This window comes from Leptonychotes weddellii, chromosome 6, assembly GCF_054177405.1.
Source record: "Leptonychotes weddellii isolate Sample4059 chromosome 6, ASM5417740v2, whole genome shotgun sequence".
Classification (NCBI taxonomy): Eukaryota; Metazoa; Chordata; class Mammalia; order Carnivora; family Phocidae; genus Leptonychotes; species Leptonychotes weddellii.
The window spans coordinates 106,589,743-106,603,031 of record NC_138374.1 but is presented as its reverse complement, the minus strand read 5'-3'; the positions used below and the strand labels follow the sequence as shown (position 1 = coordinate 106,603,031).

Here is a 13,289-nt window from a genome sequence, read left to right as displayed (position 1 = left end):
ATCTTGAGGAAATAAATATTTTTATCTGAACACACTGATGTCCTGAGAAAAAATCATATTCTATTATTAAAAAGTGGGAAATGGATATTGGGTAGACAATAACATCTGCCATACTTTCCATCTAGAATTTTTTGGATATATGATATAGAACAAGGAGCTAATAATTTTTTCCAATGAGTTAACCAACTTTCCCAGCATCTTTATTGAATAAGTCATTTTTTTTCATTGATTTGGCAAGCGACTTCATTTAAGAACTTACAGAGTTTCCAATTCCGTTAATGGCAGAGTGGCACCTAACAGATCAGCCTGCCCCAGATCAAACTTTGGACAACATATAGAAAGAAACCATTGAAAGCACTGGAGAGAAAAAGCAAAAGCTGCAAAAACTGGAGAGTTGTTGACAGTTGAAAAGGGGAAAAGGGGAACTGACACTAGGTGAGTTTCCCAGTTTTATAGCTTATGCCTAGGGGCAGTCCACAATCAACACCATATCTGGGATAGACATCTGCCGTCTTACTACCTTAAAGAACCAGAAAGAAGAGTTTAGGTTTCTGTAGCAGCCAGAAAGTGGAGGGGGAACATCCTGGAAAGGCAAGAGCCACAATGGAAGAGTACCAAATTTTATATATAAACTCTTCCAGAATCTGTTTTTCCCTCGAATTACCCATGGGTAATGTAGATACCAAGAAGTCAATTAGGATTAAATAATTCAACAGTGATTTTAGCTGGAACCTACTGCGAGAGACACAGTGTTTCAGCCAAGTTAAATGCTCACCTGAAAAACAAAAACAAAAACAAAAACAAAAATCAATACTCTTTGGAGGAATATGACAGAATCCAGAGACTCTACAATGTATCATTCACAATATCAAGAATACATTGCAAAATTATTCCACATACAAGAATAGGAAATATGACTGATACTCAGGAGGAAAGGCAATCAATGGAGATCAATCTTTAAATGACCCATATTTTAGAATTAGCTGACAAGAATTTTAAAGTAGCGGGCACCTGGGTGGCTCAGTTGGTTAAGTGACTGCCTTCGGCTCAGGTCATGATCCCAGAGTCCTGGAATCAAGTCCCACATCAGGCTCCCAGCTCAGCAGGGAGCCTGCTTCTCTCTCTGACTCTCTCCCCTCTCATGTTGTTTCTCTCTCTCTCTCTCACTCTCAAATAAATAAATAAATAAAATCTTAAAAAAAAAAAAAAGAATTTTAAAGTAGCTATTATAACTCTTTGCTCAGCAAAGAGTCTAAGGTCTCAGGCCCATTCTAATCCCTCGTCTTGGAAAGGTTATAATGAATAGGTCACCCTATTAGGCATATGTCCACATGTCCTCCCCCAAACTGGCTGAGAATTAACCAGAATGATGAAAGTAAGAAAAGCAGTTTTAAGCAGAAAAGCAAAGACAAGGATTTTCATTTCCCTTGTATAGAAAGACAATCAATAATAGGTTGCTGTGTTGGCAGAGAGCTCTTGCCAAACCCTCAGATGTCCGCTGTCTTGGGTCAGAGGTAACAGAGTTAGCAGCTGTGGGATTACATGGCTCTTTTGTAGTCCCACTTATTTACCACCCTTACTAAAATCTAACCAATCTTTCCTCAGTGAAGCCTTTCCTGCAGCCCACCCCACCTCCCACCTCAGTCTCTTCAAGGGAAGTTTCTTTGATACCTTAATAGTCTTTTTTTCTTTCAGAAATTCAACATAGCATGATAATCTCTGTAAGAGTAAAGAGAAACTATGCCTCAAAGGGTAAAAGGGGTTACAAATCCTACTACAGATAAAGCAAAGATCATCTTTGTAGAAGCTAAAATGGGTCACCTTCTTAACCCATTTCCTTATTATTTAGGGAAAATGGCTAGTCCACTTGTTGCACCCTATTCTGCAAGCAAGTTTGCTCTGGATGGGTTTTTCTCCTCTATCAGGATGGAACATTCAGTGACCAAGGTCAATGTCTCGATCACTCTCTGTATCCTCGGCCTCATAAACACAGGTAAGGTGAAGAGAGTGGAATAAACAGCCTGCAGATGATTGCCTGCCTTACCATTGTGGGTAAAGAAGGCGTTGAACTCCTTGACTCATGTGCAATGCACTAAAAGCCAGTGAGAACACCAGTCTCCACTTAATGAAGCACTTCTGTCACTAGGAGAGCCTCTGACTATCCTTTGACACTTCTTTTCATTCTGACCACCAAGGGTGCCGAGTGACACCAGACTCATCACTTAACCCTATTCTGAACCCTTCACATCCTCAGGAACACTCAATGGCCATTACTTTCCTCTTTGAGGCTTATCAAGTACAAGTTTGTTACTCTTAATACCATCACCAGTAATAAGAACTATTGATCTCATGAACCTTCTTTTTTTTCATAAGTAATCTCCATATCCAATATGGGGCTCAAACGTACAACCCCAAGATCAAGAGTTGCGTGCTCTGGGGCACCTGGGTGGCTCAGTTGTTATACGTCTGCCTTCGGCTCAGGTCACGACCCCAGGGTCCTGGGATCGAGCCCCGCATCGGGCTCCCTGCTCGGCGGGAAGCCTGCTTCTCCCTCTCCCACTCCCCCTGCTTGTGTTCCCTCTCTAGCTGTCTCTCTCTCTGTCAAATAAATAAATAAAATCTTTAAAAAAAAAAGAGTTGCATGCTCTATTGACTGAGCCAGTCAGGTGCCCCTCATAAACTCTTTGATATGATGCACTGAGGACACAACATCATTTTTGTGATATTCTTGCCAAAAATGCAAGACCTCACTCCAACCATCAGAAAAAAAATGGACGGGGGCACCTGGCTGGCTCAGTCAGTAGAGCATGAAGACTTTTGATCTTGGGGTTGTAAGTTTGAGTCCCACATTGGGTGCAGACATTACTTAAAAATAAAATCTTTTTTTTTTTTTTAAAAAGAGAGAAAAATGGACAAACCCAAACTGACATTCTACAAAACAGTTGATCAATACTCTTCAAAAGTGTTAAGGCCATGAGGGACAAGGAAAGAACGAAGAACTGTCACAGATTGGAGAGAAAATAAGAAGAAATGACTGCTAAGTATAATCCTGGCTAAGATCCTGGAACATAAAAAGGATGTTAGTGAAAAAAATAAGGTCTGTGTTTTAGTTAGTAAAATTGCCCTAATTATAGTGTACCTTGACAATTGTACAGTGGTTATATGTGACGTTATAATTAGGGGAAGCAGGGTGAAGGCTACAAGGGAATATTCTGCACAAGTTTTACGACTTTTCTGTAAGTCCAAATGCAAGTTTATCCAGAATAGGTACAAGAAGAAAACTTTATTGAGAGAGTAATTGAGTAAATTGAGTAGTAGTTACAGAACAAGAGAGAAAGAAAGACACACAGTGAAACAAGGATAGAAAGAGAAAAAGAAGCTGTGCCAGAAGGACATGGAAATTTGGAAGAGATAAAGTAACTTCCCTTCCAAAATCAAAGTGGTTCGTGTTGACAGGAAAGGCCTGGATTCTTGTCCATTTCTTCCTTTACAAATTAGTAAATTGTTATCATACAGCATTTGGCTTTGCCCACTGACACTTTCCATTAGCTACTGGGTCTTGATATAACTTCTATCCTCATTCTGCTCCCCCATATGACTCCCTCACCCCCACCAAAATACTCAAGAGAGAAGCATGATTTAAATCTCTCAATCACCTCTAACTGCCTCCCCCCAGCCCCAAATCTTCATCCAGGAAGACAGGGCCCACATTAACTCTAAGCCTCTCTTTGCACAGCAAGCCCTAAATGTACCCAGTCTTCTGAGAGGGCCCGTGGGCCTTGTAGAGCAAGCACTGGAAAACAGCCCCTAACAGCTAAGCTGTTACTGTCTGCAGACTTTCCACCTTGTAGACTCTACTGGTCTTGGATAACCCCACTCTTTTTCTCTCATGACTCTACAGACACAGCCATTAAGGCCGTTTCTGGGATACTCAACATCGATGCATCTCCGAAGGAAGAATGTGCCCTGGAGATCATCAAAGGGGGAGCTCTGCGTCAAGAGGAAGTGTACTATGGCAACTCAGTCTGGACAGATCTCCTGCTGGGAAATCCAGGGAGGAAGATCCTGGAATTCTTGTCCTTAAGAAGTTATAGTTTGGACAAATTTATAAACAACTAAGCACTTCCTTAAGGTGGGGCATGGTAAGGGAGCTTTGGGACTGTTCTTCCTGATATTTATCTGAGCTCCATCCCTGAAGGCATCTCCAAGGAGAGACAAATGGGTGTCCCCAGAGAGTTGTAAGTCACACATCACATCTCACAATTTGAAGGAGTTCCTCTAACACTTGCACAGTGGAAACGTAATTATAATGAATGTCATGAACCACTGCAACCTGCAGTTGTGAAATTGATAGTAACCATAGGTATAATTAAAAGGTAGTTCTATCAAATTTACCTCATATATAATATTATGAGTAATACAATATTAATTATAATAAAGGTCATATCAATGTTGTAAATTCATGGTTAGTAGCTCTAAGTTCAGTTCATTCAGTATGGTCCTTTAAAACCATAACCTATACGAGTGAAAATTTTCAGTGTTCATTTCGTATTTTGTGGTCTGAACCTTTTCTCTGTTCTTGAGTTGAAGAAATCACCCTACTCTTCATTTAATGGACATCATGTCCATACCATATTGTATATTTCAGATACTCTTTATATTATTTTATATTGCTCCTCTGGGAAGGAGGATACCTGGGTGGGTATAAATCACCATGTACGTGGAAGTCCCTGGGAACTTGAGCCACAGAATGGACACATGTTTATCGCCCTCAGACTGCATCACGTGTCTCCACTTTACGTGTGAACTCTCAACTGTGTGTTAGAAGCCTGGAGAGAAGGGAATGGAGTTCCATCCTGCCACTTACACATTCCATCATTTATTCATTCAACAAACATTTATCAAACAGTTGCCAGGCATCACCTGACTACAACCAAACAGGAAACAGAAATCAGCTATATTAACAACTCAGCAAAGCCCTGTATTGGTTAGGTCCCCAACAGGTTAGGCTTTAATAAAAAGGGGGTTGTTTACAAAAGTGTGGACAAGGTCATAGGGCAATCACAAGGGATAAGGAAGTATCTTGGGGCTAGTCCCACCTTAGGGACAAAAAGAACGATTATGAGAATCCAGAGATAGAAACTGTTTGGAGAGCATCACAGAACAGGAACTATGACATTCAGTTATGGGATGCCACCAGCCCAGCTAGGACCATGCAGGAGGGATCTGGGGAAATAAACACCCCAGCCTCACTCTCTTCCCTCCCTCCAACTTCTTGCTAATATTTTATATTAGCTAACCAGAGGGGCAGGGGAGCAGACTGATATAAACCACACACGTCAGCTTCCTCATGGACAGAAGCATAGGAAAGAATGGAGAGTGTTCTGGAGGGACAGATGGGATATATCCAGCATGAACTCAACATCCCCAAATGCAGGGCTTCCATGGTAAGAGATACTAGGACACGAGACATGGGCTTGGATGCACAAGGGAAATTTCCTTTTCCCATCACTTAATCTAAGTGACCAGGCAGCAGAACAGACTGGAATCCATTGAGCCTGCTGACCACCCAGACAAGGAGCTAGATCTGAGGGTGACTATGACTGGGCTTTTCTTAGAAAGAGATTCTTCCCAGCCTGCTCAGTGCAAGGGAGCAGGAAAGATCTGACTGCACCTGTGTGCAAGAAAATAGATCCAAGATGTGAAGTCAGATTTCTGACCATACAGCACAACACACAGGCACACCAGTGCAAAATCAGAGAAGATCACGAAGTGTCTGGGTGCAGGTGATAAACTGTTGTGCTAGTCTGTGTGCATGCATCACAAATGGGGCAAGAAGCCAGGTTTGCAACAGGATGAGGGCATGAGGCTGACCAGGAGGAAAGGAGGTAAATGCTGAGAGAGGAGCATGATCAGATGACAAATTTACAGTCAGAGGCAGCTTCAAATTAGTTTTGCCTTCAACCTGAACTTTTAGGGTTTTCTTTAGGCTTAAAGACACATTAAGACTTCAGCCTATGTTTAGTATAAATCAGCTGCTCCCTGATTCTGTTCACTTACTGGGGAAAGCAAGAGAGGGTATGTAACAATTTTTATGTAACTAATAAACTAAACCTTTGGTCTTTCCAAGGGTGTGTTGGTAAATGTTTAACAACTGGCTCTCCAGAAAAAAGAGAGAGAGAGAAAAAGAAACATGCCCCCATTTGTAAATGTAAATTTAGTATTACATGGTGTAAATACTCTCACCCTGGTTGATTTCAGGCCACCTGGTCACATTGCTGAATGTGTAATAGAAGAGAAATGCACCATCAGCTCTCTCAAACCTGTATAGCCTGCTCCAGCACACCGCCCTGACTTTCCCATTCCACATTCTTGACAGAATTAGTTATTCTTAAAGGCCCAGCTCAATGCCTCTCCCCTCCTCCAAGGACTTGAAAGTAAGAGACAGCTTCTTTCTACTGGGGAGGTTGGGGGAACAAGGGCTCCCAAAGACAGGGTGCTCACATTCTTGAACTCTCAGGGCATCAGTATTTTGCATGAAGTCAACAGCCTTAACTGTGTGCGAGTCCCGAAATTGACCTTCATGTTCACTAGCACTGTATTCCCCTGGGAGTAACAGAAAAACCCACTGACGGTGGCTCAATCAAGTAGAAATTACTTTTCCTCCCCTAACAAAAAGTCTAGGAGGGGCAGACCAGGGAGGGCCTCAGGAAGCCAGGCTCCTTCTGTTTTTCCACTCAACTACCCATCCTCCTCCGTGTCACTGTGGAGTCACAAGATTGTGGCTCTAGCTCAGCATCGTCCTGCGTTTCAGGGAAGGCAAAGGGGAAGGTGAAGGGCAAAGGATGCACACCAGCTGAATCTGCCCCCTGATAAAGAGCAAACTGGGAAGCCCCATCCAAGGACTTCAGCTCACATCCTGAGGGCTAGAGTCATGTTGTGTGACCACCCCTCCCTTCAAGAGAGGTTGAGAAATGGAGATTTCAGCTGAGCCCATGCTAACCCCAGGCGACCAGAAGTGTTTGTCACAAATGTAAATCACGACAGAAACAAAGAAATACACAGTCAGAGCAGAAGGACACCGTTCCTAAGATGCCAGGTTCCTGACCAAGGTGACAGAATCCAGTCCCACTGACCATCTGCAAGGTCTAATTTAGTCCCAGCTCCCGCCCATGCTGAAGAACATCCAAGGCTCCCGCCTCTCCAAACTTCCCTCTGAGAAATTATGATTCCCTCTCCTCAGTTAAGAGTGTAATGGGAGACCCTAGATAAGAGGTAGCAGGAAGCCCCGAGGTGTCCTCAGCGGCAGTGACTCCCCCCACCTGCTGTTCCTGGAGAGGCCCCTCTCAGGGACAGTTAATTCTCACCTCGCCACCACATCTGTTCACACAGGTTGGGCCCTTCGCCTTGGCTGGACTGTGCTAGGACAGTGTCACAAACCCACCCCCAGAGTCCATGGCAAGCTTCAAAGATTCTCTAGAGTAGTGGCTGCCAAAACTTTGGATCACATACTTCATTATTAAAAAAAAAATGATTAGGCGTATAGATTTCTAACAGATATACAGTTACTATTTATATAATATATGCACATAATACTTACTAACATAAAGCATAGACAAAAATAGAAGATAAGATAAATAGAAATTGCAACATCTTCTGCCCACATCCAGTGGTTCCTCTGACATGCCGCCGAGCACCGAGCACAGCTCTGAAGCTGTGTCAGAGGAAGAAGTCAGCACGTGTGATGCTTCCAGCCAGCCCTTGGTGAGAGCGTCAGCAGGCACCCAGGGGTTCAGGGTGAGCCCCCATTCCCCTCTCTAGGGGCGCCACATGTAGGATAGCATTCTCCCCCCTCCCCCGCCCCGCATTGCCTCTGTCCAAGGAATTTGCCAAGGACCCACATTCTTCTCCATTAGTGCCTAGTCTCCAGCACTAGGGAACATATGCTAATCAAGTCCCAGACGCATCCCTTAATTTCTCCAGGGAAGTATGTAAACCAAACTAATTTGCAGTATTAAGGGAACAGAAAAAACACATTGCCCGCCTTGATACAGGGCTCATACTGTCTCACGATGTCTCCAGCAACTCTGCTTCGCTGTCAGCATCTCAGCACTCTTAGATCTCCATCCCACGCCAGAGGGTCACCAGGTCATGGAGAATGTTCAGGAAAATCAGGATATCCCCGTACATGCTAGATCCTCCCCCCTCAGCAATTCTCAACCTAACTTCTCTTAGTTGTTAGATTTAGAAGTTTTCTAGTTAGACTTAGAATGTGTCTAAATTCTCTAGTTTTTAAGGAGAGGGAGGGGGAACAGGGATGGAAACTGAGCCAATGTGAAAAGAAAAGGCAGATGAGAAAAGAGAATTTTCAAAAAAGGTCAAACAGGACTGAGGATGCCAATGCCCACAGGCATAAAAGCCAGGAGAAGCAGAATTAAGTCTGCAGAGATCAAGAACACATGGGGTAAGGACAGGAACCTAGAGCAAAAGGTAAAGCCACAGGAGGGGGGGTGGGGGCTGGGAAATGAATTCTTAAAAAAATAGGAAAGCTCCAGATAAACAACCAGCTTGAGTTGCGGAGGCTTTGGAGATTGGAGTTTCTGGGAGGAGGATAGAGAAACAGCAGCCAAAGGGGAGGGCACACTGGCATGTCGCATGACCCGGAACCAGAGGGTTTCAAAAGACCCACACGGGTGAGAGCTGAGGTCAGTGGTGTCAGGGTCTCTCTCTGTGCTGTGATTGGCTGCCCTGGGACTGTTGGGTTGGCGTGCTTCGGGACCTCACACTGTCCTCGAACAGTCCTGTGGCACCCTGAACTCCGGGTAACGGAGGGCACAAAAAGCTACCCCACCCCAAGACCAAAGAGCCAGGCCATCCTAACCAAAGACTGCTTTTCACAAGCCTCCGTTTTTGCCGTCGAGGGGGGCAGCGCCACCCAGTGGCTGACTGTTGATGGTGTACGGCACTTCACCACAATTTCTTCCCACCGCCCCCGGTCGCGCCCACATCCTGCGAGAGCTACCACCAGCTCGACACTGAGCGCCTTCTCATGAGTCACCAATTAGGGCGGATGAACAGACCTTACTGGAGGCGGGGCGGGACTCAGGCATCTGGTGGGGCCGCCTGGTCCTAGCAGCCAGGCTAGGCCCTAAACCATTGGTTTTTAGCTAGATCTGCTCAATAGCGACAGCTAGTGGTCACCCTTAAAAGCAAGGTGTTGTGAGCCTCCCAGGGAAAGAACTGTCAAGGTGAACTAGGGAAATCAAGGCAGATTCTTGGCTGCCACTGGAGGCTAGCATATATCCAAAGCCATCCTTGAGGAAATAGTACAAAGAAAACCCAAATTTTTTAAAATGATGTCCAAGGACCTTGGCTACCTCCATAGCCACATCTCAGGCCACCAGTCCTGCTTTTGATTCCCCAAGGACAAGGAACTGCTGGTCCTCTGAAGGCACCCTTCTGTTCCCATTGGGCCTTTGCCCATGCTATCTCCTCTGCCCTGAATGCTCTTCACTCTCCTATTGTCTGCTTAACTCCTACCTGTCCTTTAAGACTCAGCTCCACCATGACCTCCTCTGGGACAAGTGTCTTCCCTTCCACCAAGGCCTATCCTCAATGCTGGGATGGGTGCTCTCCCACCCCTACCCCATGCCTCCATAATTTTCTGTATCCGTCAATCACTTTAGTTCACTAGGCTTTAAATTTACCTTTAAAATTGTCTTATGTAATTACTTGAAGGTATTTATTTTCTTTTACTCAGTGTTGTATCCCTAATACTGAACACAGATCTTAGTATCTATAAGGTATTTGATTAATGTTTGAGAAATAAAGGACTCCTAGACCCTGATACTGGAAAAGGCTTAATATGGGGACAAAACAACTTCATTTCAAGGAAAAGGTGTAGATGGATCTAAAAGTCATTTCATCAGATTCCAGCCCATTATTCCTTTCCCCACACCACCCTGTTTTTGCCTGTCTACAAACAGCCCGCAGCTCTGCAGCAGGTGGGAGAGCCCCTCACCTCCCAGCAGTTCCCTGGACCTTGCCATCTCCAGCATTGCCCTAAACCCCAGCTCTGTTCCTTCCTGCCCACTTCCTGCAAAACGTCCTCATCAGAACTAGACTGCTTCTTCATGAAACTACTCCAGCATACCCACACCTGGATTTTATCCTCAAGGAAATAGTTGAAAGGAAGAAAAACACAGAATTGCCTGCCTGAAGATGCTCATTTGCAGTATTATTTGTAAATGTATAAAAATCAGAAATGACAAAAATCTCCATATAAATAAAAATAAATCCCTCCCTATAATCTCCATATGAATCAAATAATCAATTACATCATGCAGAAACTAAGAAGAGTCTCACCACATTGTGACAATTTGTTTTTTCACTTCACTTTATCAGCAAACATAGGACTTACTATGTTCAGGCACTATTCTATTGCATGAATATGAACTCATTTATATCCCCAAGACAGCCCTACGAGGTAGGTGCTATTGTGTGTTCCCATTATTTATTTCAGAACACACTTGCTTCGGTCTGACATAAAATAAAAGTTAAATGGCCTATAAGACACTTATTTGAAGGAACACCATGTCAAATGTTTTTCTCCCATATACAGTTGTGTGATACCTATTTGTAAAAGAGCATGGTCAGTTGACTTGAGTTGAGTGAGTTTAAAAACTTACATATTTTAACTTTTCCCATCATTCCATGCGTGGAGAAGTTCCTTATGTTTATTAATTTTTCAAAGTGATGATTTTAAATGTTTTTTGGCCTCTGGATATACTTATGAAATGGTATCGGATAAAACACACTGTTGCACCGAAACTACTTCATTTTCATGCAACAGTAGGTCCGATCGAGGGTCTGTTTGGTTATAACCACTAATAAGTCACAAGGGCAGATGCTCCAAATTGCAGATGTTACTATGACAGTAGGACAGCTAGAATTTATCGAGCACGTCACGAGTGTTATGCCACGAATCCTAAAATAATCACGTCGAGTAGGTATGATCATCATTGCCGCCTTACAGAGGAGGAACCAGAGATGCAAAGACATTAAGTAATTTACGAAACTGAAACAGGAAGTGAATGGTAAAGCCAGGCTTCCAATCCAGGCCGCCCTCCTTCTGAGTGCTCCTGTTGATCTACTGCCCCAGGCTGCAGCTCAGGCAGTATGCTTCAGAGCAGGCGACAGATGTGATATACAAAGTAATACTGGTATAAGGTTGAAAGTTATCACAGCTCTGAATTAATGACTGCAACTAGAGAAAATTATGATAAGTCAGACTCATTTTTCTTACGGCTATTAAATTGTATCTACCAGGGGTTAATAATTATCCTGAGCAATGTCAGCTAGACATGGCTACTATTCAATAATAAGGAAATTATTAAACAGATTGTGGTACATTAACATTATGAAAAGTCATGACAACACTAAAAGGTAAAAATATGAGAAAAAGTAAAAATCTGAAAAAAAATTATGGTAGTAAGTGGAAAAACAAACACATAATTGTAGGTTCACTACACTTGAAATATGTAAATAAAAAAAAGAGTGCATATAGACAAAAACTAGAAGGGAATGTGAAAATATGAAACTAATTTGTGTTTATGGAGTAGGATTAAGGTGTTTACTTTTCTACTTTAAAACTTGTTTAAAAAATAAAAATAAAAAAGGGGCACCTGGGTGGCTCAGTAGGTTAAGCATCCAACTCTTGATCTCAGCTCAGGTCTTGATCTCAGGGTTGTGAGTTCGAGCCCCACATTGGGCTTCACACTGGCTGTGGAACCTACTTTAAAAAAATAAATAAATACAAATAAAAAATACAAGTTATTTTAATGGTATCATATTACAATTTTTATGAAGCTGAAAAAAGAAAATCTGAATGCTTTCTGACCCATCTCTCCATCAATCTGTTTTATTAGTCTTCAGAACGTGCTCCTAAAATGCTCTCTGCACAGCAGGCTGACAGCAATCTGTCAGTGCTTTGATGAGATCAGTTTTGGTTCAATTTTACTGCATCAATTTAAATATTCTCTGTTATGAACAATAGATTGTTCTGAGTATAAAACAGATCAGAGGGGCGCCTGGGTGGCTCAGTCGGTTAAGCATCTGCCTTTGGCTCAGGTCATGATCCCAGGGTCCTGGGATCGAGCCCCGCATCGGGCTCCCTGCTCGGTGGGAAGACTGCTTCTCCCTCTCCCACTCCCCCTGCTTGTGTTCCTTCTCTTGCTGTGTCTCTCTCTGTCAAATAAATAAAATCTTTTAAAAAATAAATAAATAAATAATTAAAAAAATAGATCAGAAAGGAAGGGTGCCTGGCTGGCTCAGGCGGGAGAGCATGTGACTCTTGATCTCAGGGTTATGAGTTTGAGCCCCATGTTGGGTGTAGAGTTTACTTAAAAAAATTTAAAAATTTAAAAAGGTAAGAAAGGTAAGTATAGAAATGTATAAAATGTATAGAAAAGGCTCTGGAGGATATTTCAGTTTGGAATATGAGGCCATCTGTGAAATAGCTCAGATAGTTTAACCAAGGCTGTGGCAAGAAATGACAGTTTAAACCAGGAAGGAAAATTGCCAGTTTCAGAAAGAAGATAAGACTATTAAATAAGCTAATTTTACTAGGGAGCAAATATCTCCAGAAATAGAGTGTTAGTGAATACAGTTAGTGTTGTTTAGGCTCTCAGAATTCTTGGCTGAAAGCAAAGGTAATCATCTTACCTTTCATGTGATCATCAGTGTGGTATCCCATTGAGTGCATCCTAAAAAGGATTTTGATCTTCATACACATTTCTTTCTGATTTTTAATGGAGTCCAAATAGTTGGTCCATAGGAATTCCTTTATACTCGAGTGCCCTGAACCACCGAGAACCCTCTCACGCATCCATGCCAATAAAAATTTCTTATGCCGCCATAACCTCTCTATCCTCTACTCATTCTCATCTCTCTATCCTCTCTATCCTCTCCTCACTCTCATCTCCATATGTCAGGCTCCAGGATCTTGAGCTCTTGTCGCTCATCCTGAGGGAACATTGTTTGCCTTCAGCTCTAGTGCTTAAGAATCCATCCTCTGTGCTTTTCCCTGCCCCACTCCTTGTCCTTTTCCTCCTCAGAGAATGGGGGAAGTAGTAGGCACTGGAGAACATTGTGACCTACTCCCCACATGTTAATAAGTGTTATCACAGCTATCTAAAAGTCTCATTATACCCTTCACATGTGTCAAGCCTTAGAATTCATAGAAGCCGGGTGCCTGAGTGGCTCAGTTGGTTAAGCGACTGCCTTCAGCT

At 43.0% G+C, this 13,289-nt stretch overlaps 1 protein-coding gene across 5 annotated transcripts in view; it reads left to right on the top strand.

Annotated features, from left to right (window-relative positions):
- HSD11B1 (hydroxysteroid 11-beta dehydrogenase 1) overlaps positions 1-4,463 on the top strand; it is a 63,174-nt gene extending 58,711 nt beyond the window's left edge. For 3 of the 5 annotated variants that reach the window (XM_081824877.1, XM_081824876.1, XM_081824878.1), the window contains 2 exons: positions 1,850-1,993; positions 3,902-4,463. In XM_081824877.1, the coding sequence (XP_081681003.1) occupies positions 1,850-1,993; positions 3,902-4,119 (362 nt within the window). In that variant the 3' untranslated portion in view covers positions 4,120-4,463. Of the gene's footprint in view, positions 1-1,849; positions 1,994-2,900; positions 3,098-3,901 lie in introns of all 5 variants that reach the window. The other 2 variants (XR_014146484.1, XM_081824880.1) reach the window with 2 other exon arrangements.
- Positions 4,464-13,289: the final 8,826 nt, after the last annotated feature.